Consider the following 27266-nt stretch of genomic DNA (forward strand, 5'->3'; position numbering starts at 1 on the left):
CTCTCTTCCCCACTCATCAGAAATAAAACATATTTGGAAGGCCACCTAAAAGTACTGAATGCGAAAGTAGCTATAGTTTAAGTGTTCTTTGAATTGACAGCACTTTTCTTAATATGGCAAAACCTCAGTAGTAGACTAGTTTTCTCAAATATTCAAAAGAAATACTGTGAAAATAGTGTTGTGTATTTTGTACATAATGAGTTGGTTATACTTCTTAAAGTTAGCTCACTACTTTGATACTACAAATGCCAAAGCATGTTTTTGTTATGCTTCAAAGAGTTGCAAGTTATGAATAATATTTAGAGCGTAACCATAGGGAGTAAGGATAAATGACAACCAGAACACCTGATTTTTTTGGTGAAAGCACATGGTTTTATGGCATGTTGTCTGCTGGTTAATTTCCCATATAACTTATGGAGCAGGCAATACAGAAGCTCACTCCTGGATAAAATCAGGTAATTTTAAGACTAAGAAGGAAACTTATAGATCACGTGACAGTTGTTTTTAAACTGGCCAGGAATACAAAGATCAAACATATGCATATAGACAACAGGTTGTTGAGTGTGTTTGTATAAGAGCAGAAAAAAGAATAACAAGTTGCTAGAATAGAAGTAATAGGAAAGCACAAAAAGAGTACCAGAAGGAAGATTAACGTACCTGGACAGAGCCAAAGCAGCAGATAGGAGTTTGGAAGAAAGGTGTAACCAGGGTCTGGAGTCATTGTTTATTTAATATGAGATCTTAATTTCTTTATAAATCTCACGTGAGTATGTACAGGATGGCTTGATGCAACTTTCTACTTGTATCTGGTTATCTGTTTAGTAGAGTAGAACGCAAATCCTAAATATCTTACCCTGGCAATTCTGCTCTCACATAATAATTCTCAGTGTCCATCTTTGCTAGTCTCAGTGAACAATAAGATGCTAATCAGCACCAAAATAAGCTCTGTAACTCTAGATTCTGAGCAGAGGAAAATAATAGGTGGTATCCTGAACCACAAAATCAGAGATTTATTTTTATAACTTTAGTAACACCTTCTTAGTAGTAGACTCAATCTGTACAGAAGAATTGGATGGTTATGTGTAGCAGTGTCTGGTTTGGTGGTGGTGGTAGTGGTAGCTGGTCTTCCTGCCCGCATAACAGGTGGAGCTGCCATCGTGCCCGGGGAGAGAGGAAGAACTACCCCATCCAGCCCCTTGTTTTCCTTTCACCTAGTCTTTTCTGAGCAGTTGCTGAACACAGCCGATTTTTAGGTAATTCTAGATGTCTTTATCAAGTGTCTGATTATTATTTGTTATACTTTTCAAGTGCTTTAACAATATCTGCAATTTCCCAATGAGAAGGATGACTAAAATTGTCTTAAAATTTCTTTACAGATGAAGAGGGCAGTCAGGATGAATCCTTAGATTCCAAGGTGTGTATGAAAATTTGCATTGACTACTATTTGATGCCCAGCTTAAAAGCATGAATTCATGTATCTTAAAAAGGATATGAAATCTGCACCTTTTGACAACAGAGCTGGATTAAGAAGAGCATAGCTGATATCAGTGTACTAGTTCTTCTGGGTGGGGAGGAATCACTGACCTGTAGGAAGGAGAATAATAAATACTGTGTTTTCATTCAGAGTGTTGGTTATTAGGTTTAATTTTAACATAAATGTGCTGTCTAAGAGCCTGGCGGCAGTAACATTTTTACTGCCTAATGAGAGATTGATTTTATTCCTTTTTTTTTTAGTTTTTTTACTTTTGAAGGCTTAACCTCTGCCATTTGTTTCCATTTATATATCAATTTTTATAAGTCTGTTGAGTTAATGCATTTAAATTGGCTAGTTGAGTGAATGAGGCTGATTATTATGTATCCACGGAGACCATTCAGTTATGATCTCTGATCTGTAGATTTGAGGAAACACAGATAAGAATCAGAAAGTTGTAGTACAGGGCTAGCATAAGGGTAAGTATAAGATATGTTGGGAGTTTGGAGGGAAAGTCCCTAATTCAGACTTCAGGAATTAAGGAAGACTTCCTGGGGGAAGTAACATCTAAGTTAAAATCGGAAGAGTCAGGTTAGGCAAGTGATGAAGGCGTGTGATGAACACATACCAAAGTTTAGAGAGACAACCAGGTATGGCACGTTCACAGCTGAAGGCGATGTATCTGGGTTAATAAAAGTAATGGTCAAATTAGGTTGGAGACCATCTCGATACTATTTGAAAACTAAAAATATATTACTTTCTCAGACCCCTTTGCCATCAGATGAGTCGGTAAAGGACCGCAGCACAGCAGGCAGAGTAGTCGCCGGTCAGATATTTCTTGATTCAGAAGAATCAGAATTAGAATCACCTATTCAAGAAGAGGAAGACAGCCTCAGGAGCCAAGAAGGGGAAAGGGTCACAGAAGAAACCAGCTTTCTAGAATCTCCGAATCCGGAAAACAAGGACTACGAAGAATCAACAAATGTACGGAAACAAGGTAGTCTGGACATTTTCTTTGCTTTTGCCTGATTTGGGAAGGAGACAACTGAAACTTAAGAAAGATGCAAATGTCTGGTTTCTGATTTTGAACTATATATAATATATAAAGTGTGGTAGTATAGGATTTTTTAGATTTTTATATATCAGAGTTTTTCATTTAACAGATTTGACCAGTTACGTAAGCTGAATTTGATGATCACAATTGCATTTGTATTACAGTAATATCCTAACATTTCTTTTTGTACTCAAGTGTATAATTATCTGCCCGCGTGGTACACAAAATAGAAACTTAAGAAAGATTGTCTGATATGCTGCTCTGGTTATTTTCAGAATTGTGTAAAGATTTTTGCTACAATAACCTTCCCTATCACCCTAGAAAATTGATGTAGGTGTTTATTTTTCTAATTGAAAAATACACGTACACTTTAATTCTTTTCTAACTTTCACCTTCTTGACACCCTCTCTTTTTAAATTTACAACTTGCTCTTTCTCACAATAGAGTGTGCTAAATACCTGTCCTTCTAAAATTAACTGTTAATAAATCCACTGTGTTCTGTCCCATCAGCCTTCTGTCATTCAGTTTATTATTTCAGACATCGCCACCATACCCACTTATTATTCTGTTACTAGCTGCTTTTAGAAATTGATCCAGATTTGACCTTTCAAAAATATAATTTTTTTATTACAAATACCCATACTTGCAAGTAGAAAAACTGTGTTTAAAAAAATTAAAAGCATCTTAATTCCATCAGCTAGACATAACAGCTGTTAACATCATGGAGAAAACTCAGGATCTTTTCTAAATGCATAGTTTTAAGAAGACTGAATTGGGTCAAAATGTATATTCTATTTTACAGCCCATATTTTGTGCCTTAACAGTTTATCTTGAACAATTTCTTTTATCATTTAGTATTCTTTTACAATTTGATGGTTAATGACTATAAAAAATTTTACATGTCAGGGTGCCTGGCTGGCTGGGTCAGAAGAACAACACACAACTTGGTCTTGGGTATAGAGATTATTTAAATAAAACTTAAAAAAAAATTAACATGTAAATATATCATAAGTTAGAAATAGATTGTTTACAGTGTCTATTTGCTGGGCGATCATTTTAGATGTATCTTTGTGCACATCTATGAAAAGTTTCTGAGAATTTTTTAAAGTAAATTTGCTGGACTAAATGTAAAATTTTAAAAGAAGCTTGATACATACTGTTAAATTGTTCTTTAGAAAAATAATTCTGTTTGCTTCCTTTGAAACTGCTCCTTTTCCTCTGCCAAGTGTGTATTACTGTTTTTAAGTTTTTGCCAAATACTATAGCTTACTTAATTCATTCTTTTTTATGTTTTATAAGGGAGACTTTGAAACATGCACAAAAGTAGAGGATGTAATGGGCCCCTGTGCTCATCTCCCAGAGTCAGTGGCCCTCCACCATCTTTTTCCTGTTGAGTCTCTGCCTCCCCACACACGTTAACTCCTTTCTTTCCTAGAGTATTTACAGCAGATTCCACATGTTATTTCACCTACATATGTATCTCTAAAAGTATGGGTTTTTTTTCCCCAACAATACAACAATAGTATTAGAACACCGACAAAATTAGCTGTTATCCCTTTAATCACTCAATCCCTAGGCTCTCCGTTTCCAGCTGTTTCACATATCTTCTTAGAATTGATTTGTTTGATTCAGTATCCACACTGAGATCGTAGATTTCTCTTAATCTATAACAATTCTCTCTCCCTTGTTTTTTATTTCATTTTATTTGTTAAATAATGTCCTTTGTGCTATACAGTTTCCCATATTCTGAACCAAGTTGGTCGCATCCTTGTAAAGTCATGTAACATGTCCATTGTCTGTTTTCTAGTTTATAAACTGGGAGTTAGCTCTACAGACTTGGGTAGGTTTAGCTCTGGCTTTTTATTGAGATCTCATAGTGTTGTGTACTTCCTTTCACGTTCCATTGCATATGGTACCCGATTGTCCCACTTCTAGTGATTAACCAGTGAAGTTGGGTGGTGCTGGCCTGATCCAGCCACGCGAAAGTTCCTCAAACATTTCACATAGAGGTTTTGGCAACCATTTTGTTTGTTGTCTGGAGTTCACTAAGAGTTGCAAAGTGATGGCTTTCTAACATATAATTCCACCTGCGTTTGTTACCTAGAATTCTTTTATAAAGAAAAACTTTCCCTCATCAAGTATTTGGCTACCTTGAAACATAGTCCTTACAAACAGGATAAATGCTTGAGCTTTTCCCTTGTAGTATTTTCAAATAATAATTTGGTGCCCTAGCAACCTCCAGAGGAGGCCATCGAGTACGTTTTTTGTTTGTTTCTGTTTGCTTTGCTTTTGCTTTGCTTCTGAGTATCATTACAGACCCATGGGTTTTACATGTTTATGCTTCACGTTATTGCAGTCATGCTTCTTCATTGCTCATGTGACCCCAGCTGTGCCTGTTGAGAATCCCTTTGAGTTCATTCCTTTGTTCTTTTGGCTAATTGTAGGTAACTTTTAAACATTTTTCTTTTCAGGCAGGATAGGATGTCTTAAATTCATCTTCTACATTTTCTAACCCAGAAATGAATCAATCATCCTCCTCCCCTCCCCCCCAAAAAAAAACAGATTCCTGTTAGTGGGAAATTGTATTTAGACACTACAATCTAGGCAACAGGGACATGCACTGCAGCTGAGTTGTCAGTACTCGTAGCCCTTTTTGGTAGGTATGGTTAGGAAATGTATCATTCTTCCTGATTCTTCCAGTTCAAGTTAAATATTGTGAGAAAACCCAGTGGGTCAGATTGACATATTGGACCCCAAGGAATCAGAGATCTTGCCCAGTGCCAAACCTGACTAGTGTGTTCAAAGATAGGATTATCACAAGACACAGGTGAACTGGAGAGAAGTCCATGACTGCCAGGGCTGCTCCCAGCTACCGCTGGCCTCAACTAGGATGTACTCTGGCCCAGATTTTAACATACGAAGCCTCTAAGTGATGCATGTGGAATGTCACGTCCATGAATGGGAGCTATTTCAGTTATGAAACATCTCTAGTTTATTCTCTGATAACTGCATAGCTCGTGTGATATTTTCTAGGAAGTCATTCCTCATGAATATATACATCCCAGGTTTATGTACAATGAGCAGTATAGACATACCACATGCATCCTGTTAAAGCATTCCATAGGTAGGAAGGACCCGCCTGGTTGTAAATACCTTTAGTGTGTTTGACGGAAGGCTTTTGTCAGGTGATCATGTCTCCTCTCTGTTTCTGTATAACATAAATTATATATGCACGGTTTTGTATGCAGTCCCAACTAGGTTAGAACTGGGTAATATGATACTTACTTTTAGACGTGCTTCCTTTGTTGTTATCTCATCCACATCTCTGCCATTTGAGCTTCCTAAAACCCAAATTTGATCCGTAACTCCCCTATTTACAACCCTTCCGTATCTCCCTATTTGACCGTGAGATGAAGCATAAGCCCCTTAACATGATTCCCAAAATCTTCCATGTGCAGCATGCCTGCTGGCTTCTGTGACTTCGTCTTTGTGTCTCTGCCCAGGACCCTCTTTCAGTGATATCGGACCCATTACCATTCTTCAGATACACCGTGCAGTTTATGCCTCTAGGTCTTTGTACAAGTTCTTCCTGCTGCATGGACTACCTTCCTCACCCCCTTGCCCAAATTGATCCTATTTCTCCTTATCCTGAAAGATGAACTTAAGTTTCTCTTTTCTGAAGTGGATCTGAACCACCAAAGGGCAGTTGAAGAGTCTCATGTCTGTAAGAACTTCCTGCCTGGTGTCCCTGCTTTCTCCTTTATGTCACTTCTCTAACAGCAGCCAGACCAGTTTTCCTTCCTGTTCAGAGCCTCCAGTGACGTCCGATCACATTTAGAATAAAGTCCAAATAAGGCCTTCCACGATCAAGCCCCTACTATCTCTCCGACTTTATCTTCTGCCACTTCCCTTCACTCACATGATTCCAGCCACACTCGCCTTCTTATTGTTAAATATTTTACACTTAATTCCAACTGTATCTGGGATCCCCAGGGCCACATCTCCAGGCTCGATGACTTTCCATGAGACTCATAGGACTGAGCATGTTGCCCTATTTATAGCTTTGATTTATCACAGCAGAAGAACACAAAATATAATCAATAAGGAGAAATATGCATAGGTGAATCCTGGGGGCTAACTGGATATAAGCTCCCTGTGGCCCTCACCCTGGGGAGTCACACATAACGTGTTTAATTTCTCCAGCAACAAGTTGTGACAACATGTGTGACATGCTGTCTACCAGGGAAACTCATGAGAGACCTATACCTAGAGTTGTTTTAGGAGGCCGGTCATGTAGGGACTCTGTGCTGTGCCTAGCACAGACCAAAACTGCAGACTCGTGGAAGGAAAGCAGGTGTTCACCATAAACCATATTGTTTGTGCAGTTGGAATGAGTCACTCCTAACAGGGTAGCGGGAACCCTTCCAAAATCTTAAGTTCCCAGACACCAGCCAAGGGCTAACCTTATAAGCAGGTCTTTTCAAGGGCAGAAGTTTAAGCCTGCTCTGTGAACCCTTCTCTGCACAGTCTATCCCCTTGGTCATTGGCCATATTGGCTTTATAGCAAAGTTACCCTCAGTAAGACCCAGACAGCAGAAGGAGACCAGTCTGCAGTCTTGATTTCAGTTATGCCCTTCATGGGTCCTGGACTCAGCCAGTCAACAAATCCCAGTAATCATAAAGGCCTGTCTTAGCCAGGTGGCTTCCTCCTGAAATATCTGCATTAACCCTTTTTACCTGGCCTTAAGCATCAGTTCAGGCCCAGCACAACCGGCCAGTAAGTTGAAGCTGAGGCAGTGTCGTGATAGGGTGCACATACAGAAATACAGTCCCAGAGGGCACATGTGGGAACCCTGAGAACAAAGAGGTTACCATCTTTGGGCCACTGCAAGCAGGGCATATGCTAGGCAGTACCATGGGCTTCTTGTCCTGGGATTTCCAGTCCAAGTCACTTAGCTCAGTCTTTAGTTTCAGAGGGGACTGCCAGGCAGTCCTGAACAGTTTTGTTGTCCATGACACCAGTGCATCCACCTAATGAGCGGGGACAACATCTGCAAGTTTTCTGCATGGCAAGCGCAAGGCCCTCCTGCTGCTGCCTCATGGTCGGCCCTGTCCGGTAGGAGCACAGGCTCAGCATTCTGAATGCAGAGCCCTCTCAACAGCTTGGAAAGGTGCGAGGAATGGGAAGAAGCTTCCAGAAATAGTTTCAAAAAACAAACATCATCATGTCTTCTCCCCTCACCCATGCCTCTCCAAGTGCAGGGGTTTCAGTTTATTTTCCTTGGTTGTTACAAAATCAGTGTTTCCATTTAGCAATCATAATTTTGTATTTTCTGAGTCATCCCCTACTCTCATCCACACCTTTCACTTGGAGGGGCTCTGTGTAAGAGGGGCCGAACAACTTCTCAGAAGAACATTTTATAGAACTGAGCCAGAAAACCACCATGTTCAAAAATTGGTCAGGACAAAATGCTGAATTTTCAAAAAATTTCAGAATTTTCAAAACTTTTGGAGGTTTACATAACCTCCCACCCCTTTCACCCTGATCACATGACCAGTGAGCAGCCTAGAAAAGACCAGCCCTTCTCTGAGCACAGCTGCAGTGGCTAATCAGATTGCAGTAAGGTGTGCGCACAGGACAGAGGTGAGGGAAGCAGTCAGGGAATCAGTCCCGGGGTGGAGATGGCGGCTTATGTGAGAGCCAGACACAATTGCGACATGCGGGGAGTCCACTCTACCTCTAAGGCTCAGAGTTCCTGTGACGTACCCTGTCCCCTCCCAAATTGCAGCTCAGGCAACAGTCACAAGTTAATTACGCACCCGTCAGCAGCTTGATTTCAGGTCATCCCATTGAAGAAGAGTTCCTTACCTGTGAGCATTTGTATGTGACCAGACAGTCCAGCTAAGCATTCACGATTTCCTCACAATGTGGGGACCCACAGACAGGAGGCCTGAAGTACAGAGGTCACAGAGTCTGAGTTCTGTTTATTGAGCCTCTTCCTGCTTTCAGGTCAGTCCAGCTCATACTGAAGCTGGACGCCTTTCCCAGATAGCATCAGGTTTTAGCTTAGAATCAAGCCCAGGCGACTAGCATCTGTGAATTCAGGATTTTTTAAAAGCCAGAGGCTTTTTTTCAGCAACAAAGGCAAGATGGCAGGGCCAGAAATTCCAAGTGCCCTGCAAAGTGGCTTTGCTACACCTTTTGTGTTGTTGGTCTCTCTCTCTCCTGGTCTCCCCTCTCTTCTCTCCCTCCCCCCACCCCCACTGGCATGCATTTCAGGCCCTAAGGTCAGATCTCTGCTTTCACAAGCCCTCCTTAGCCAACTAAAACCTGCTCTTTAGAACTTCAAAAATGTGTCTCTATCTGTAGATCACCTCTTTCTTACTGTCTCCCTTTTTATAGGGACTCCACTAAGCAGACATCCAAATCTTCCGTAGCAAAGCCCAACAATTACAGACATTTGTTCAGTTTCCAGTACTCAAAAGAGTTTAAATTCCAACCCGCCCACTGGTGGCAAAAAGCAAGGAAGTTGTGTCCTACTAACACATTTCTTTTTTTGCAGCTTCGCCTGATCAGGATGATTCCTCAGGCATGTATGGAATTATAAACACTAAACACTATATATCAATTATGTCAGGCATCCAGTTGTGATAGCCACAAAGTACAAAGCTATCAGAGAAACTCTTTTTTTTTTTTCTTATTGCAAATTTACTTAAACTGCCAGGAAGTAAATTCAGCATTTGCATGTTTAACATCACAGCTGCTGGGGAAGATCCCAGGCTGGAATTCAAGGGAGGAAGAGGGGTAGGGGAGGCTACTGTAGCGGCAGCTAGACTGAAAGCAAAACACTGCTGGGGTGCTCCCTCCCTTCCTCCCTTTTCTTTCTGGTTTCTCTAAAGTTCTGCTCCAGCCCTAGGTCCTGGTTTTATTCCCTACCCCCATCCTGCCTCTCCACCAGGCTTGGAGGAGAGAGCACTATATACTTTTAACATTTTTGGCCCATTCACCTTTGGAAATTTGGGGACCCTTTCTCCTGTCACTTCAGCCACTGTGGCCAAAAGCAGCGAGCCTGCACCCCTGGAGTTGGATCTATCATTTTCAGGCTCCACAGGTAACGTTTACCTCTCACAACAGAGAGCGGCTCAGCCGCTGCACCCCACGGATGACCCTGTGGCCACCTGGCCACCAGAGATTGGTCAGAGCCTGTCCACCGTCTTTCCTTTCCCAAATAGTGCTTTCACCATGTTTCAGTGAGTCGGGGTCATCCTAACGAATCCTGCTTCTGATGCCCGCTGATTTCGGGAGTCCCCAAGGCCTCTCCAGGTTGCATGATTTGCTGGGAGGATTCAGCAAGCAGTTGTACTCACAGCTTTGGGTGATTCTAGCAAAAGGGATACGAAGCAAAATTGACATGAGGTGAAGCCCAAAGGAAGCAAGGTGCTAGTTTGCAGCAGTCTCCCAGGGGACTCCAAGGATGTACTTCATTCCCCGAGCACGTGTGGCAACACAGGTGAAACGTTATCTTCCAGGGAAGTTCGTTTGAGACCCAGTGCTTGGAATTTTTAATGCAGACTAGTCATGTAATCACTCTCCGCCTTGCATGCACCAAAATTGCAGGCTCCCAGAAGGAAGACAGATGTTGAGTGTAAACCACATTGTTTGTACAGTTTAGGCCCAGTGAGTCACTTCTCTCTGTTAGGGTAGTGGGAACCCTCCCAAAATGTAAGCTCCCTGATTCTAGCCAAGGGCCCACCTTTCAAAGGAAAACAGCCATGCCAGTGGTGACTGTTTTTTGCACGTTATCCCAGTAAATGTTTTTTGCAAACGAATAAACAAATGGCCATCGAGAGGGGAAGTGATTACATTGTGGTGTTTCCTATTATAGAATATTTGTGGTTATTTTAAAAGGCACATTTTTATTGCAGATAACAAAATCCATTAAAAGGTGGCAAAGGCAGAGGTTTATTTTGGTTCCATACTGTATTCAGCTCATGCCATCATGGACTCCAGCTCCTCTGTATCCTATTCGTTCTCCTTAGTAAATGAGCTTCATCGTCATGTTGGATCCACGTGATCACACCTGATGGTGGATGTACCCCCAGGTCCTGGGTCCTCAGGAAGAAGTGATACCTGCATCGGAAGGGCAGGAGCCTCCCCAGGAGTCACTAGTAAAAGTACCAAGACAATCATTTGATCATACCTAGCGCTACAGAAGGTGAGGAAAGGGTTGAGAGTGAGCCAGTCCGCAGTCTGCCACCTGCAAGAATAGTAGTGTAAAGCAGGAAGGTCATCTTGCCAGTAATTCACTTAGTGTGATCCTTATATTGGTCACGGTTCTCCAGAGAAAGGAAACCAAAGGCTGCCCGGTGGCAGAACTCCTGCTTGCTCAAGGCAGGTCAGTATTTGTTCTGTTGGGCCTTCAACTAATTGAATGAGGCCCACCCATGTTATGGAGGGTAATCTGCTTTACTCAGAATCCACTGATTTAAATGTTAATGTCCTCCACAAATACCTTCACAGAAACATCCAGAATAATTTTTGATCAACTATCCGGGCACTGTGGCTCAGCTGAGTTGATACAATTAACCATCACCGGTCCCTTTTGTAAAGATAAGCTTTGGGTTTTTTTTCTCCATATACTTGCAAGTGAGACAGAAAAGTGAACTACTTTTCTAACAGTCATTTACCTCAGGAAAAAAAGGGAATTTGTAGTGACAGCTACAAATGACTGTCATTTTTCTTTGATTTTGTATTTCCTATCACTGGGATTGTCTTTGCAACAATAAACACATTATCCAGATAGTCTTAAAAAAGGAAAAGAAAAGTCAAATATTGAGCATCTTGCTTTATTTCAAATGGCACAAAAGGAACTGAGTTTAAACTTGCTAAATCATGCTTAAGTTGAGCTCTGAAATAAGTTGAGTAATGGGATGGCATTTCTACCTCATTGTCACTTTGCATGGAGGTGGCTGGGAATAAACAAACCTTAATTTAGTGATCAGATGTAACAGAAAGTAGATGGCTCAGGAAACATAGGTCATTCCCTACAGCAGGTTGTGACTTTAATAAGATTTTGTTGTTTTATTTTATTTTGTTCGGTTGTACACGAAATTCGTTGTGCAAGAAAACTCCTTTAGAAGACCATCTTTGTGGAACAGCACACCACCAGGGGCTGTGGAAACTCTAAGAACTGTCTTTAAAGCCGTTATTCAGAGAAGCTCACTCTTCTTAAATAGCAGTTCTCGTGAGCCAGTTTCACTCTGTATGGTTTCTGATCGTGCCTGTCACTTAAGTGTCGTGAAACTTGTCACTTTTGGGCACCATGAGCCAGTGCTTCCTTGTCTTTTCTCCTTTAAAATTCTCACAGAGAGAAGTGAGTTTGTGAATTCTATCTTAATGTTTTCTTCATTCTCCATATCATTTCATTCCTGTTCTGAAAATTGTTTTAATCCTTAAAGCAAGGCCTTCCTGCATAGTCAGGGCTTCTCTTTCCTTCCTTCCTCCCTTTCTTCATTAACATATGTAATTTCTCAACTGTAGTTAGTAATTCTCAGCACTGGGTGAAAACAATGTCTATAGCAAATTATATAATATTAGTAATTTCCCTAAGAGAATGCTGTACCATATTTCCACAGTAAATATCTTTTTTTGGCCTATACCATTTGCTCTGTCTCAAGTAGGGTTTGCTTTGAATCATCTATACTTGTGTTTTGTTCTTAGTACTTTGGGGATTTTCGATGATGGTTGGTTGGTTGAGTTTTTATCTTGCTGTTTACTAAAATTGATGGACACTGTATGACAGTTGTGTTGAGGTTGGTAGCTTTTTAACATTAAATGATTGTATTGCAGCTATTTTCTACTATAAATACATTTGACTAAAATGCTACTTACTGTTGTATGCTTGGAAGTACAGGATTGCTTCAAACAAGCAGCACGATTAATAGGGCACTTATCTAAACTTATAGATACAGTATCAGTCTTTAATGGCAGTGTAAAAGCTGTTAAGAGAAATTTGCAAAACTAAATCCCTTGATTTTATCTTTATGAATCAAGAAGTTGACTTTTCTGGGTTTCATTTTGATTTTACCATTAGAAATGAGGAAAAGCTATTAGGTGTTGCTATTCCCAGGACATTTAATTCAGTTCATACAGCAACATTCTAGCCCAACTTACATTGCCCCCTCTCTCTTGGATTCTTTCCATGATCATTCAGAAATGCTGTAATAGCTTATATTTTAAAAACCAAAACCCCTTCTAGCAACCTCTCTCCTTCCCTATTCCCCTCTTTCTAACAGTGTTCTTTGGAAGAGTTGTCTGTATTCACTTCCTCTCTTCCCATTCTCTCATCCAACTTCGGCGATGCTCTGGTCCCCTCAAGACCTGTCAGTCCTCTGGCTCCAGTCATGTTCTCATTGCTGGACGCTGGTCAGTTCTTGGTCCTCATCTTACCAACCCCTCACATGTTTTTTCCTACTCTGAAGATGCTTTCTTCACTTAGCTGCTCATTCCCTGGAATCTGCCTCACCTTCAAATACAGGGTTGCCCTGACACCCAGCTTTTGATCCTCTGCTCCATCTATTCTTCCATCTGTATTGCTGGCCAGGTTTTCTTGTAACAGCTACACTGTCACGATTTAACCAATCTCCTACTGATAAACCTTTGAGTTGTTGTTGGTTTGATAACTTTATACACACTCTCTTACACATATCTCTTTGCATCCTTATGGGACCATTTCTACAGGTAACATCCAGAAGTGGAAAAATGGGCTTCCAAAGTATGGGCCGTTTTAAATGCTAATAGGTGTTCCTAAAGGTCGCTCTTGAAAAGCTTGTCCTAATTTATACTCCTACCAGCAGTGTGAAGGTTCTTCTATACCCAGACTCTGGCCAGCACTGAATGACTTTGGGGTTGTTGTTTTGGATTGTCTTTTTTTTTTTTCCTCTCTTTCTAGCTTTCTTGAATGATTTTTACTGACTTTGCAAGAGCAAATCTTTACTAGTTTAAATATAAAGCAGCCTGTTAATTAAGTTCTCATAAACAAATCATAAATATCTTACAGTCGAGGTTTAAATAGATAGTGGTACTGTGTCATCATTGTAGAGTCAAAATATGATTCCTTCTCTAAAAATGTGATTTTTCACAGGAAGGCACAGAATTGACTTAAGGACACATTTTTCCCCCCTTTCGAGAATCAGGTTTGACTATTGGCTCTCATTAACTTAAATTTCATAATCAGCCTGCTTCATTGCGTCAGAGCAGTGATTACCATTGTTTTTAAAGCTGGTACTGTGTTTTATGGCAGTTTTTAAAATGGTAGCTTTGAAACTCTTGAAGAATTTCTTCATGGAAAGAAAATTAACTGAATAATAATGCTATTGTACAGAATATCTACACGAGATAATCGACTTAGAACTAGCAAGTCCTGGTCAGTAACTTTTAGAAGACTTTATAACCAGTTTAAAAGGTAGTAGCAATTCCCTGTTGTGATTTGGCTTAGAGAACATAGCTGAGACGTACAGATTTTCTTTCCACTTACTTCCTAATAAACACATTATTTAGACCATGATTCACTTTAACTAAATTGGTGAAGCACATGCACCCTGGGGGTTCTTTCTACTTAAGTTAGTGCTGAATCAGCCTTGGGTTAAAACCTTTGGTTGCCAAAAATCTTTGAGTTCTTTCCAGTTTCTTTGCTGGTGTATGGTTTCATTACATGAAAGAGAATTTTTTTCGTATATTTGCACCACTTAGAAAGCTTTGACAAATCAGAATTCTTAGGACAAGTTTTTTTTTTTTTTTAATTTCTGTTGCCAAAAAAAAATCAAATATTCTTTTAAACTTATTTAATTTGAAATTCAAGTTTACAAACTGCTGTTTTACAAATACTATTTTTCTCAAGCAGATTTGAATCTAGTAGCAGTACATAGGAGTGCCTTTTTCAAACCCTGTAGTTAAAGTCACCCCTCTGAGGTTGGTGCTAAAGGACACGCTGTACTAAAGATCATCTTATAAACATGGGCAAGTTTATAACTTGGTACCATGTTTATAAACATGGTAGTGATTACCAGCATGGTGAATGACATTTATCTGGTGGTGAACTGTGTGAATTTAATTTTGCCTTTTATAACTTAACTGAAAATAATTTTCAAATTAGTATTTTCGTATGTATTCTTCTTTGTCTTGGAAAGAAGGAGCGCACATTTTCTAGCCTTTCAGAGCAGGTGTTCCAATAATAATAGTAGTTGTATCGCTTATTACCTTAAGTGGCAGCCACCATGATGGGTCCTTTACATGTATTAGTTCAGTTCATCTTTGTGAATAACCCTATGCAGCAAGGACTGTTATCTCTATTTGTAGATAAGGCAGTTATCTGCAAATCATTTTACAGATAAGTGAAGAGATTAAATAATTTGCTCAAAGTGTACAGCTAATAAGTGGTAGGGTTTGAATCAGGCATTCTAACTCCAGAAATCTGTACTCTTGATCACTAAGCTCTGCTGCCTAATTAAATTCTCCATGTAAAACCAACTAGTGGAAGTTGATGTGTACTCACACTTAAAATGTATGCTTCTAGGCTCAACCCTGGCCTTCTGGTCTTCTCCTGTACTTCTCATTTAGCATTCTTATGCATACTCTTGGCTTCCAGTGTATCTAGGAACTGGAAAACTTTCTCCAGTTGTCTTAAAACATCTTTACTTGTGTTTTGCTTTTTGTTTTTTGTTTTGTAGTCACTTTGAATGTAGCAGGATCAAAACTTAACTTGTGTCTGCCCTGATCCCTTTCATCCCTACCCAATAACCTCCTCCTTTAGTGTTCTCTTAGTGAGGACAGCCATCTCCTCACTTCCTGAAGCCTAATATCTAGGACTGTTCCATGACCCCTCTTCCCTCTCATCTGCACCTAGCAGAAAGTGATACCATTTCTACTTCCTCAACATCACTTGAGTACATCCACTTCTTTCTTTTTTTTTTTTTTAATGTTTATTTATTTTTGAGACAGAAAGAGACAGAGCTTGAGGTGGGGAGAGGCAGAGAGATAGGGAGACACAGAATCTGAAGCAGACTCCAGGCTCCGAGCTGTCAGCGCAGAGCCCGACGCGGGGCTCGAACCCACAAACCGTGAGATCGTGACCTGAGCCAAAGTCGGACGCTCGACCGACTGAGCCACCCAGGCGCCCCATCACTTCTTTCATTCCATTATCCTCTTCAGGCTACCCTTACCTCTTGATTAGGCTACTGTCACAACCTTTAAACTGGTCACCTTGCATCTAGCCTTGCTTCTCTCTTTTCCGTTGTCCACTCTCTTAATAAAAATGCAAGTATGAGCATGTCATTCCTGTTTAAAACTCTTAAGTGAATTTCCATTGTTCTCAGGATAAAGTCCAGACTCCTTACTTACATGTGTCAAGGTCTTCCTACTCTGGCTTCTTTAGGCCGATTTAGCTTTTAGCCTCTTCTCTCATCCACATGTTCTAACTTACTGAACTTTTTGTATTTTTTTCTGCTGTACCGTGCTATCTTTCATTTGATTCTTAGCATACAAGGTTCCCTTTGCCTATAATATTTCTGCCACCCACCCTGAAGCAATTCATCCACCCTCATCTCCTGCACATTTGTGAAGTTCAGTGTAAACCTCAGTTCCTGACAGGGGAGGCTTTCCTATTCATATCATCGATCACACTTTTGTTTCATGGCACTTTTCCTTGCCAGGCAGTAAGTTGTATACAGCAGAGGCCTCTGCTCCACCTTGTTTCCAGCACCTAGAAGATACTCAAAAAGACTTAAGAACAAATTAGAGGGGTGCCTGGATGGCTCAGTCAGTTAATCATCTGACTTCAGCTCAGGTCATGATCTCACGACTGACTCATGGGTTCAAGCCCCACGTCAGACTCTGTGCTGAGAGCTCAGAGCCTGGATCCTGCTTCAGATTCTGCGTATCCCTCTCTGTCTGACCCCTGCTCATGCTCTGTCTCTCTCTCTCTCAAAAATGAATAAATGTAAAAAAAAAAAAAAAAACTAAAAAAAGAACAAATTAGAGATATGGTCTCTACTTTTAACAAGCTCAGGGTCTAGTGGAAGCTAGAATATGGTAAAGAAAGAAGCTCAACACATATGATAAGTACTCTGATAAAATGCTGTGGGATCACAGAAGTGTGCATGAGTGATTAACTTTACCTGTGGGAGCATTTTCCCTGTATAAGTTTACACTATTAAAGAAATTGACTTACAACATTCAGATAGAAAAAAAGGAGAGTTGTGCTAAGCAACGGAATTGATTCAGTTGCATTTGCCTTATTTTTTGCTCGCTAGTTAGCTAGGAGTTTTACAGTAGACTTTTAACATTCCAAGGTTATCAGCTCTCAAGACCTTCAGAGATTCTAAGCTAGATATAGAGCTGGGAAATCAATCAGCCATGTCCACTAAGTTGACCCACCCTCAAGTTGTCTCTACAGAAAACTGATGCTGGTCCTTTCATGTTCTCCATTTCAAATTATGTATTTTTGTCTTCAGATTCTAATCTTTAGAATGGACAGTAACGTATCCATGAATACCAGAGGTGCCCTTCATGGTCAGAGTCTTTCTTATCTTTTCAGCTCTGACTGCCATCGAAGGCACAGCACATGGGGAGCCCTGCCACTTCCCTTTCCTGTTCCTGGATAAGGAATACGATGAGTGTACATCAGATGGGAGGGAGGATGGCAGATTATGGTGCGCTACAACCTATGACTACAAGGCAGATGAAAAGTGGGGCTTTTGTGAAAGTAAGTATTGCTCAGTAGGAGGCGTGTCCACATTGGTCTAGGCCTTGGACAACATTTTTGAGGCCTTTTTCTAGCCATTCCTTTTCCACGTTGGTCAGAAGTGGTCAGTGCTGATGACATAGTTATGGTCCTAAAGACGAGACTTAAGAGCAGGAAGCATGCGATGTACTTACTTCCGGCTGCCACTTGGGCAGCTTCTCCCACTGGTGTTTTATTTAGAGGTGATCTCCCGTTGGTATGCACAGGTGTTCTGTAAACCCTCAGGCCGCTCAATTAATTAATGTAAAATGGTTTTTGGCAATGACAGAAACAGAACATTATGCTGAAGGCTAATTAATAATGCTTAGAAGAAAAATAGATAATAACCTTTTTAAAATAACTTTAAGTGGAATGTGCTGTGCTAAGGTAGTATTTGGGAGATAAAGTATATTTAACCATCCAAAGTGCTAATGTCAGTATTGCCTCTAAAGGCAAGCTGTGTTTTCAGGTAAAACTTTCTGTTACCGAACGACAGAAAACCTTGAACATACCTCCTTTGTTACCAGGTAACCTATTCAAAATAATGGCTCTGATAGAATATTTAGGCATTCTGTAGAGATATCACTAAATATAGTCCACCTTTGGATATGGGCCAGTATGATTTAGGTATTCCTGTTTAATACATCAAATTTTGGTTTTATATCCCAAGAAGTAGTTTACAGATATTCCAAACAAACCATTCACATGTCTCTTGATGAGTTCTAGATTTCTGTTAAAATGCTCCATTATAGTAGCAAAATAATTTGGGGGGCATCTACTCCAATTATCTGATTTCCAGTGTTACATCAATATATTGGAAAGAACAGAGAACTTGAATATTAATGAAAGATCTCTAATAAAAATCCTTTTTTTAAACTAATTTTTTGTTATGTTATTAGCCAGATATTTTCTCCTTGTAAAGATGCAACTTCTCAGGTGAGGTTGACTACAACAATATTTTTTTGACTATTGTTTTTTACTGTTCTTCTGTCCTGGTTCTAGCTCATCTTGGTATATAATCATAAGGCCCTACTGGAATTTTAGTTGAATTATATAAAAAGTTTTATAATTACTAGCAGGAAAGCACCTTCTAAAAACAGGTTGATATTGCTTTCTTTACAAGAAAGCGATTTCAGTGAGTTTTATTTATTTAGTTTTTTACAGTCCTCTTTCGTCAGATAAAGGCCACACATAAAAACCATGTGTCTTTTAAAGTCAGATTTGGAAATAGTGAAATATTGTGTTTGTATGACTGCCGAAAAGAAAGAATATATATTGTTTGATAAATAACTGGTATAAAATTAAAACCCATTTAAAAGCATCTGCCATTCTGCTTTTAGCTGAAGAAGAGGCTGCTAAAAGACGGCAAATGCAGGAAGCAGAAATGATGTACCAGACTGGGATGAAAATCCTCAATGGAAGCAATAAGAAAAGCCAAAAACGAGAGTAGGTAGCACTACCAAGTCCTTTCCTCCCCTCATACAGGCCATTATGGAGATAAAAAGCTAAAGTACAGTATTTTTTTTCTTTTTGAAGTGTACTGCAGAAGACAGGATTTCTTAAGTTGTACTATAAGAAAACCTAATATGAAATGTTAGAATATATGAAATATATTCTAATGAATAGATTCATTATATTAGATAATATGAAATATTAGAATATGGAGCAACAGTCTTAGTCTAGCAGACAAAGACAGGAATTTGGAAAGAATATAAGTTAAGTTGACTATCTTCCAACATTTTATGTGCCTTACTTTCAGCTGACTTTTGTTATAGTCTGTGCAAAGATTTTAAAAGGAAATTGCCATGGTTATTGTTGGATTATTTATTGGGTACCACGTTATTATAATCCTCTCACTGCTAATCTAGATAACTTTTTTTACTACAAGTTTTTAGAATTAGACTGTTTTAAAATATTGGAATAACAGCACTGGTACCTTATATAAAACAAAAGTAGCCAGAATGCTTTCTACATATATAAGTAACACAATTTAGTAGAAGTCAAACATCGAAAGGATTCTATAGAACAGGGAAATTAATTTTTCTGCATTTTAGATTTTGTAAAAAAAACAAAAACAGAAACTTTCAAGTTTGTTTTTATTTTAGTAATCTCGACACCCAATCTGGAACTTGAACACAGAACCCCCAGATCAAGAGTTCCACACTTTTCTGACTGAGGCAGCCAGGTGCCCCAGATTTTGTAAAAACAAGATGTTTTATTGGCAGTTCCAAAATATTGCTAATTTGTTTTGTTTTGTTTTGTTAATTGCTTATGTTTAAAGAGCATATCGGTATCTTCAAAAGGCAGCAGGCATGAACCATACCAAGGCCCTGGAGAGAGTGTCATATGCTCTTTTGTTTGGCGATTACCTGACCCAGAATATCCAGGCAGCTAAAGAGATGTTTGAGAAACTGACCGAGGAAGGCTCTCCTAAGGGACAGACTGTAAGTGTACTTCCGTGGCATGGCCTTGGCACACAGCACTTGTTTATTGTCACAGCAGCTTACTCTTTGTGCTCGGCCTTCCTTTAGTAAGGATGGCTGGGAGGTAAAATATCTTTAAATACTGATTTTGCAGCAGATCACTTTACCAGTCCTCTTGGACAATCCTCTTCCTTAGTCTGAGAACACTGGTCACCTATGGCACTCTTGCGGTTGCATCTTACCACAATTGTATTTGTAGTTTTCCAAATTCAGTCTGTAAAGAGTGAAACCTAAAGGTAATTATTTTTTATGTGAAATCACTCCCCATTGCCCTTTTTCCAAAGTTCAGATGCTGCAGCTTTTGGTAATCTGGGTGGTTTTCTAAAAAAATATATTTTATTACAGGAGCAGTACATGTTCATTATAGGAAACTAGAAATAACTAAAAAAACTAAGAAAGTAAACATCTTACCTGTACCACCCAGACCTGAACATTGGTAACGTGTTAGTGCATGTGCACCCTTCTTGACCTTTTCTTTGTGTATTTATACTTGTGAATTTTTTATTACAATGAAATGTCACTGTCTCCTGGTCCATTACTTGCTCTTCCAGTGAATAGCCCTCACTGTTCCACTCCGGTTAATGTAATACCCACACAGTATTCATAGGGTGTTGAACCAGAACATGTTCTTCATACCTCTTGTGTCCAAAGCAGCATCCAGTCTAGGCCTACACCTTATATTTGGTTATTATTCCTAGCATAGTCCCTGCCTTTCTTTCTTATCTGTGTCAGAGATAGGGCCTCTGCAGAATGGCCTACTTCAGTTTGTCTGTTTCCTTCTTCCTTGTGCCCTTTAGTTTATTCTTCATCATCTGGGTTTCCTACAGAGGATGTCACAGCTCAAGGTTGATGAATGCAAGGAAAATACTTTGGGCCCAGACCGCCGTATGGGGGTGTGTTCTGTATCCCATACTGCATCACACCAGTTGGCACATATTACCTGCTGGATTCCCCTTGGTAATAGTAAGATTGACAGATGGCTTTAGAGGGCCACCCCATGTCTTTTAAATGCTCTCAATAATTCAGGTTTGTTGAAGGTATGGGATATGCTTAAACATAAAATAAAATTTCTAGTCACAGTTAGAGGAGGTCTGTTTTCAGATTGTTTCAACAATAACAGGAATTGTGACCATTGTTTTCTATAGGACCGAATACCTAACCAGTCTGCAGCTCTTACACGGTCTTGGTTTCATTTATAAGCAGGTTATATCTTAATTGCTCCTCCTTTGTTTTCAAAGCTTTTTTTCCCTTCTTTGTGTAAAATTCACACATACCAGCAGACACATTTGGCTCTGAAGTATGGTTTTACTTGTAAGGCATCTTTTCCCTCTATAATAGCACCTTACAATGTCACGGTGCTTCACACTATACATTGCAAAGCACTCTGTCTGTGGTAATTAATTCTGGCTGATGTAACAGGCACAGCCCCCAGATCACAGTGGTCGGCACAGCAGAGAGCTAGCTACTCCTGGTTCACACCAGGGCCGGTGCAGTCCCCTGCCTGCGTCCTGTCTTCCAGATGGTGACTCAGTCAAGGGCTGCTTCTGCCACATAGCTGCACTGTCTGGGACATGGGGCTTTTGAGCCATCATAAAAGGAGAAGTGAGCGCTGGAGGATTCTCTGGAAAGTTTTTAATGGCCCCGCCTAAAAATGGTTCACATCTCTTTACCGCATCCTAGACACGTGGCCCTACCCAAGTACAAGGAAGGCTGAGAAATGTAAGAGAAAGAGAGCTCATGGATTTTGATGAGCACTGGCACGTGACATACCTGCCTTTCTAACTTTAGCTTACACTCTCATATTCATCAAGGATGGTCCTCAGAAGGCAAAGGTTAGAACCTTATCAGTGCATTTTTTGGTTGGTTGGAGTTTTTTTGTTTTGGGTTTTTTTTGTGTTTTTATGAAAAAGTGTGTGTGCTTTAGCACTGTAAAGTGACCTTTCTCTGTTGACCCCTTTAACTTGACCCTTACTGCCCCTTTTCATTTCTAGGATAGTTTCCCTTGGTAGTCTCTTACCATTTTTATTGTGTGTTCTCTTTTGCCAGGTAATGTGTTGATCATTATATCATTATAGGGGTTCTTTGGTTCTCAAAATATCCATCAAGATAAAGCAAAAGCCATGTTTAAGTGTGTTCAGCTTTGTTTTTCTAGTTAATATTTTATTAAGTTGTCTTTAATCTTCAAGGTAAATGTTTTGATTTGTTTGATTTTGTATTTCATTGTGTAAAACCTTGAATGCACTTCTTTTTAGTTCCACAGTTGTGCATACTTAGGTGGTTCAAGTCTTTAAGCATCTAAAGATTGTTGCATCTTTTCATAGTTTATAAAACTATGTCTCTGCTGGATAAACCACCACTCGGGAGGAATTCTTACTTTTATCATTTTATTTCAGGCTCTTGGCTTTCTCTATGCCTCTGGACTTGGTGTCAATTCAAGTCAGGCAAAGGTAATAATATTAAAACTTTATCGCATGCTACCATTTGAATGGGGTCAGTGTGTGCCTATGATCAGTTAAGTGTCTTTTATTCTTTCACAGGCCCTAGTGTATTACACTTTTGGAGCACTCGGGGGTAACCTGATAGCACACATGGTTTTGGTAAGTAAGATTTCAGGGGAAGACTTAGAAACGTTGAGTAGCAGAAGTTTTGGTTTCTGAGGGGCCATAACTTTTCTAGCTTTCATGAACAAGAACTGCTTATATTCATTCAGATCAAATATTCAGTTGAACATCCTTTAAATTCTTATTAATGGATATAACACTTGCATCTACATGTGGATGAAAATTTGTAGAGTCCACAGTTTTCTTTAAAATGATTAGTTTGGCTGATTGCCCTTAAAATAGAGATCTGTTAAATGGCTCTTTTTTTTTTTTTTATTTTCAGGAAGTTGGGATTATTTGTCAGAATCATTTCCTAGGTTGAGGTTTCAGATTTTACATTTGAGTTGATTTTTACATTGAAAATTGATTTGTTTTACATTGATATTCACACAAGGAAGGAGATCATTACAGTACAGAAATCACCTAGACAGGCACTTACCGCACTGGCGTCAGAAGGAGAAATTAAAGGAGATACTTGAGGAAAGAAACAACTAAAGTAATTTTTGAGGGATAAATAGTAGTAAGTGAATAGAAGCAGAAGGGCGTCCAGACAGCAGGAGCGATGTATAGAGAGGAATAGTGACAGGAAACATGGTGCTTGCAAGAATATACAAGGTTTTTCGGTGGCTGGAGAGCAGAATGCCGGGAACAGCACCAGGAATCATGTTAGGGGGCTCTGCATCCTGCCACGGAGCTCAGACCTTGTCTGCGCCACACGCAAACTGCTAAGGTAGTTGAAGCCACAGGGGCTTATTGCTTATTCTGGCTTTGTGAAACATTCCTCACTAACTCTGGAGCTTTTTTTCCATTGATTTTTTTCATCTATGGTAACATTTATTCCTCAAACAGTAATTGAAAAGTTCCATTTAGATTAATTTTCCAGAAATTTGAAGACTATTTTTGTGTAGCAAAAGCATGTTAAATATTTTTGACAGGTATGTTTTTTTATTTGCCAATCTTCTTAAATAGTGGTTACAGGATGAAAACATTAAATATTACATACATTATTATACAGTAATGCCCTAAAGATAAAAACCTTAAATATTATACACATTATTATACAGTAATGCCCTAAGGATGAAAACATTAAATATTTTACACATTATTATACAACAATGCCCTAAGTTTGTAAAGTTGAGTCTGTGCTAAATGACTCGAGCCTTTACTTTCCCCTCCTGCAGTCATTTTTTGCTGGTGGTATTGTGCCTGCCTCCAGTAGCCTTTTGTCTTCCCTGTTTTGCTAATTGTTCCTTCTTTGCTGCTTTGGTAAATCAACCCCTTTTTTGGTTAAAATCCTGTCTAAAATAAGATTAGAATGTGTTCTAAGCAAGAGCCAAAGTAATTTTCTCTCACATGTTAGATACGCAGAGCTCATGCATAAAGTTCACAGCATCTGATTTGATTTCCGTGGGAACTTCATTATTTCCTAGTGCTCAGCTATAGTCTGGTTGTTGGAATTGCTGACCTGAAAACTCAGGATAAATGATGTGGTGATGTACTGGGATCAGGGGATCGCAGAATTACATCCTGAGTGCGGGTGGCTTTCTTTGTTACAACGAGAGCGCCCATGAAACCGCAGGCTTCTCACCAGAGATTGTCTCGCAGGGTTACCGGTACTGGGCCGGCATCGGAGTCCTCCAGAGCTGTGAATCGGCCCTGACTCACTATCGTCTTGTTGCCAATCATGGTACCTACTTTTTTTTTTTTTTGCCTTTTACCTTATCAAAAGTAACAAAAACCAAAATGGATTTAACTTTAAATACATCTGTTTTTGTTGGACTACTTGAAATGATCATGACTGACTCTCCTAAGTGGGACAGTCTTTACGCTAGTTGACTAAGAACTCGTGTGTATATGTGCATACGTGCTTTGGATTCCACTTAAATATGTTGTAGAAAAGACTAGGCTTGTGTAGACTACAGTTTTGTAATCTGTAGATTACTGTTTGCATAGTGTCTGTCAACATTTGGCAGCTGAAATGATACTTCTTTCTGTGGAGCAGTCCTTCTGACCTTCCTCCATGTTATTACTTCGTCCCCTCGTTTCAGTTGCTAGTGACATCTCCCTGACAGGAGGCTCAGTAGTACAGAGAATACGGCTGCCTGACGAGGTGGAAAATCCAGGAATGAACAGTGGAATGCTGGAAGAAGATCTGATTCAGTATTACCAGTTCCTAGCTGAAAAAGGTGATGTACAAGCACAGGTATGTGTTTAAACATCTCATGGTACATCTTGCTGCGTTTTATACTACAATCTCAGGGAAAACACTTAGCATCTATTAGAAACATTTTCATTGCTCTGAGCAGTTGCTAACTACGTATTAGAATCACCTGAGGAGCTGCTTTTTTTTTTTTTTTTTTTAAAGTTACCAGGAGTCCCACACTCTCAAGACCTTTCCATTTGGGGGGCACCTGGGTGGTGCAGTCAGTTAAGCATCCAACTCTTTGTCTCAGCTCAGGTCATGATCTCACATTTCATGAGTTCAAGCCCCTCATCAGGCTCTGTGCTAACAGCACGGAGCCTACTAGGGATTCTGTCTCTCCTCTCTGATCTTGTCCTGTGTGCTCACTCTCTCTCTAAAATAAACTTAAAAACAAAACAAAAAACTTCCATTAGGATTCATCTGGGATGTCGCCTAGGCACGTGTTCCTAGCTGGCCAGGTGATTGCACCAGGATTGAAAACCACTGTTTGAATAGAGCAGAGTTTTACAGATGATGAGGCTCTCATTGGAGTCACCAAGGATGAAAACTGCTACTTTCTTTAAACAGAATGTCTCTGGAACATTTGTAATTTCAGATGCCCTTCAGAGCCACTTACTGTTCATGTTTTCTTTGCTTGTCTTAGACTATAATTTCCTCAAGGTCAGCAACAGAAGTAGCCCAGTTCAATGTAAATTATACAATATACCCATCAAAGCACCATGTATGATTTGTTATTTCATGGATAATTTGATAATCCTAAAACAAAAAGGAGAACTTCAACACCTGCCTGTTTTTTTCTATGAAATTTAATAGATCTTTTCTGATTTAGAAATTTAGAGAGGGAAACATTAGATACTTTTTGAGAGGAGTTAATATTAAGACTTAACAGAAGGAAATCTTACATTTGAAAAAAATAAATAAAAACTGGGGCACCTGGGTGGCTCTGTTGGTTAAGTGTCCCAACTTCTGCTCAGGTCATGATCTCACGGTTTCAAAGTTCAGGCCCAGCATCCAGTGCTCTGCTGTCAGCACAGAGCCCACTTCAGGTTCTCTGTCCTTGTCTCTCTCTGCCCTTCCCTTGCTCTTTCTCTCTCTCTTTCAAAAATAAACATTAAACATTTTAAAAATTTAAAACCTGCAGTGGAAGATCTAAATCTTAGCTCATGGAAATTATAATAAAGTTATCTTGTCTAATTAAACATCTTTCTTTTAGATCAGAAGCCAGTTAAAATCCAAAACCATCTAAATGCTTCAAAACAGAACTATTTATTTCAAATATGACACTTCCACGTAATGGAATTCTATGCAGCCATCAAAAACTATGTAGAATACTTCAGTGTATTCAGTGGAAAACTCAAGTGAAAAAAAAAACCCATGTGTGGTATTATGTATCATTTTTTTCTTTTTACTACTCAAATTATGACCTTAATATAGAAAAGTACATAAATCTGAAGCATAAGACCCCCCGAATTATCACCAAGTGAGCCTCCTATGTAGCACAGCTAGCATCCCAGAGCCCCCCACCCCCAGGGGTAACCCACTGAACTGACTTCTAACACTATGGATTGGTTTTATGTCAAAAATAAACAAATTTTTTAAAAATCTGACACATTTTTTGGTATCTGCTTGTTTTGCTCAGCATTGTTTATGAAATCAATCCATGTGTTTTCTTATAGCTGTAATTCATTCATTTATGTTGCCCTGTGGTATTTCATTGTATAAAATCCCACAATTTACCTACCCACTTTACTCTTCCCCAGATTTGGGCTATTGCAAATAATGCTCTGTGCATACTCTCTTGCGTGTCTCAAATTTCTACAGCTTTAATGGATCTTGATACCTAGTAGAATACATCCTCCCACTGTCATTTTCTCATTATATTTAGCTCTAATTTTCATTATGGTTTCTTGTGACCCATGTGTAAATGTAGAAGTGAATTGCTTAGTTTTCATATAAATGGGGATTTTCTACTTTTTTGTTGAGTTCTGGCTTAATCATCATGGTCAGAATATGCTCTGTATGATTTCAGTTGTTTGAGATGTCCTGAGACTTGCTTTAAGGTCTGTCACTTGGTCAGTTTAGGCAAATAATTGTGTGCTGAAAAGAATATGAATTTTCCAGTCTTTGGGTATAGTGTTCTTTATGTATCAATTGAGTCATGTTTCTTAATGCTGTTGTTCAAACCTCATGAATCCTTACTGAATTTGCTTTTTCTGTCTAGTGCTGAGACAGCATTGTTTACATTTCCCACTTTGGTGTGGATTTGTCTCTCTTCTTCTAGTTCTGTCAATTTGGATTTATATATTTTAGGCCAGCTGGAGTGCATTTAGACTTAATATTGTTATCTTTTTGTTAAACTAGCTTGTATATCACAAAATGTCCTCATTTAGGTCCAGAAATGTTTTTTGCTTTTGTACTCTGCCTGCTACTACCCATGCCACTTTTTTGGGGTTAGTATTTATATGAAGTATCTTTCCTGTTCTTTGTATTCAACCTCTTATGTTTAAGATATGTCTCTTGGAAGCATCATATAGTCATATGTAGTCATATATATAAAGTAGTCTTTTTTATATTTTTATCCATCTGACCGTGTTTTAGTTGAAAGTAGTTTGTGATATATTTGGGTTTAAATTTTCTATCTTACTTCCTTTCGTTTTGCTTTTCCATGCTTCTTT

At 39.3% G+C, this 27266-nt stretch overlaps 1 protein-coding gene across 3 annotated transcripts in view; it reads left to right on the plus strand.

Annotated features, from left to right (window-relative positions):
* SEL1L (SEL1L adaptor subunit of SYVN1 ubiquitin ligase) overlaps positions 1–27266 on the plus strand; it is a 60641-nt gene that overhangs the window by 4626 nt on the left and 28749 nt on the right. For 2 of the 3 annotated variants that reach the window (XM_077750831.1, XM_077750829.1), the window contains exons 2-10: positions 1377–1414; positions 2237–2468; positions 17120–17287; positions 18646–18751; positions 19587–19749; positions 22182–22235; positions 22326–22385; positions 23994–24075; positions 24437–24591. In XM_077750831.1, coding sequence (XP_077606957.1) covers positions 1377–1414; positions 2237–2468; positions 17120–17287; positions 18646–18751; positions 19587–19749; positions 22182–22235; positions 22326–22385; positions 23994–24075; positions 24437–24591 — 1058 coding nt within the window. The remainder of the gene's footprint in view (positions 1–1376; positions 1415–2236; positions 2469–17119; positions 17288–18645; positions 18752–19586; positions 19750–22181; positions 22236–22325; positions 22386–23993; positions 24076–24436; positions 24592–27266) is intronic. The other variant, XM_077750830.1, reaches the window with a different exon arrangement.

This window comes from Crocuta crocuta, unplaced genomic scaffold (assembly GCF_008692635.1).
Source record: "Crocuta crocuta isolate KB4526 unplaced genomic scaffold, BGI_CrCroc_1.0 scaffold186, whole genome shotgun sequence".
In the NCBI taxonomy this organism is placed as follows: domain Eukaryota; kingdom Metazoa; phylum Chordata; class Mammalia; order Carnivora; family Hyaenidae; genus Crocuta; species Crocuta crocuta.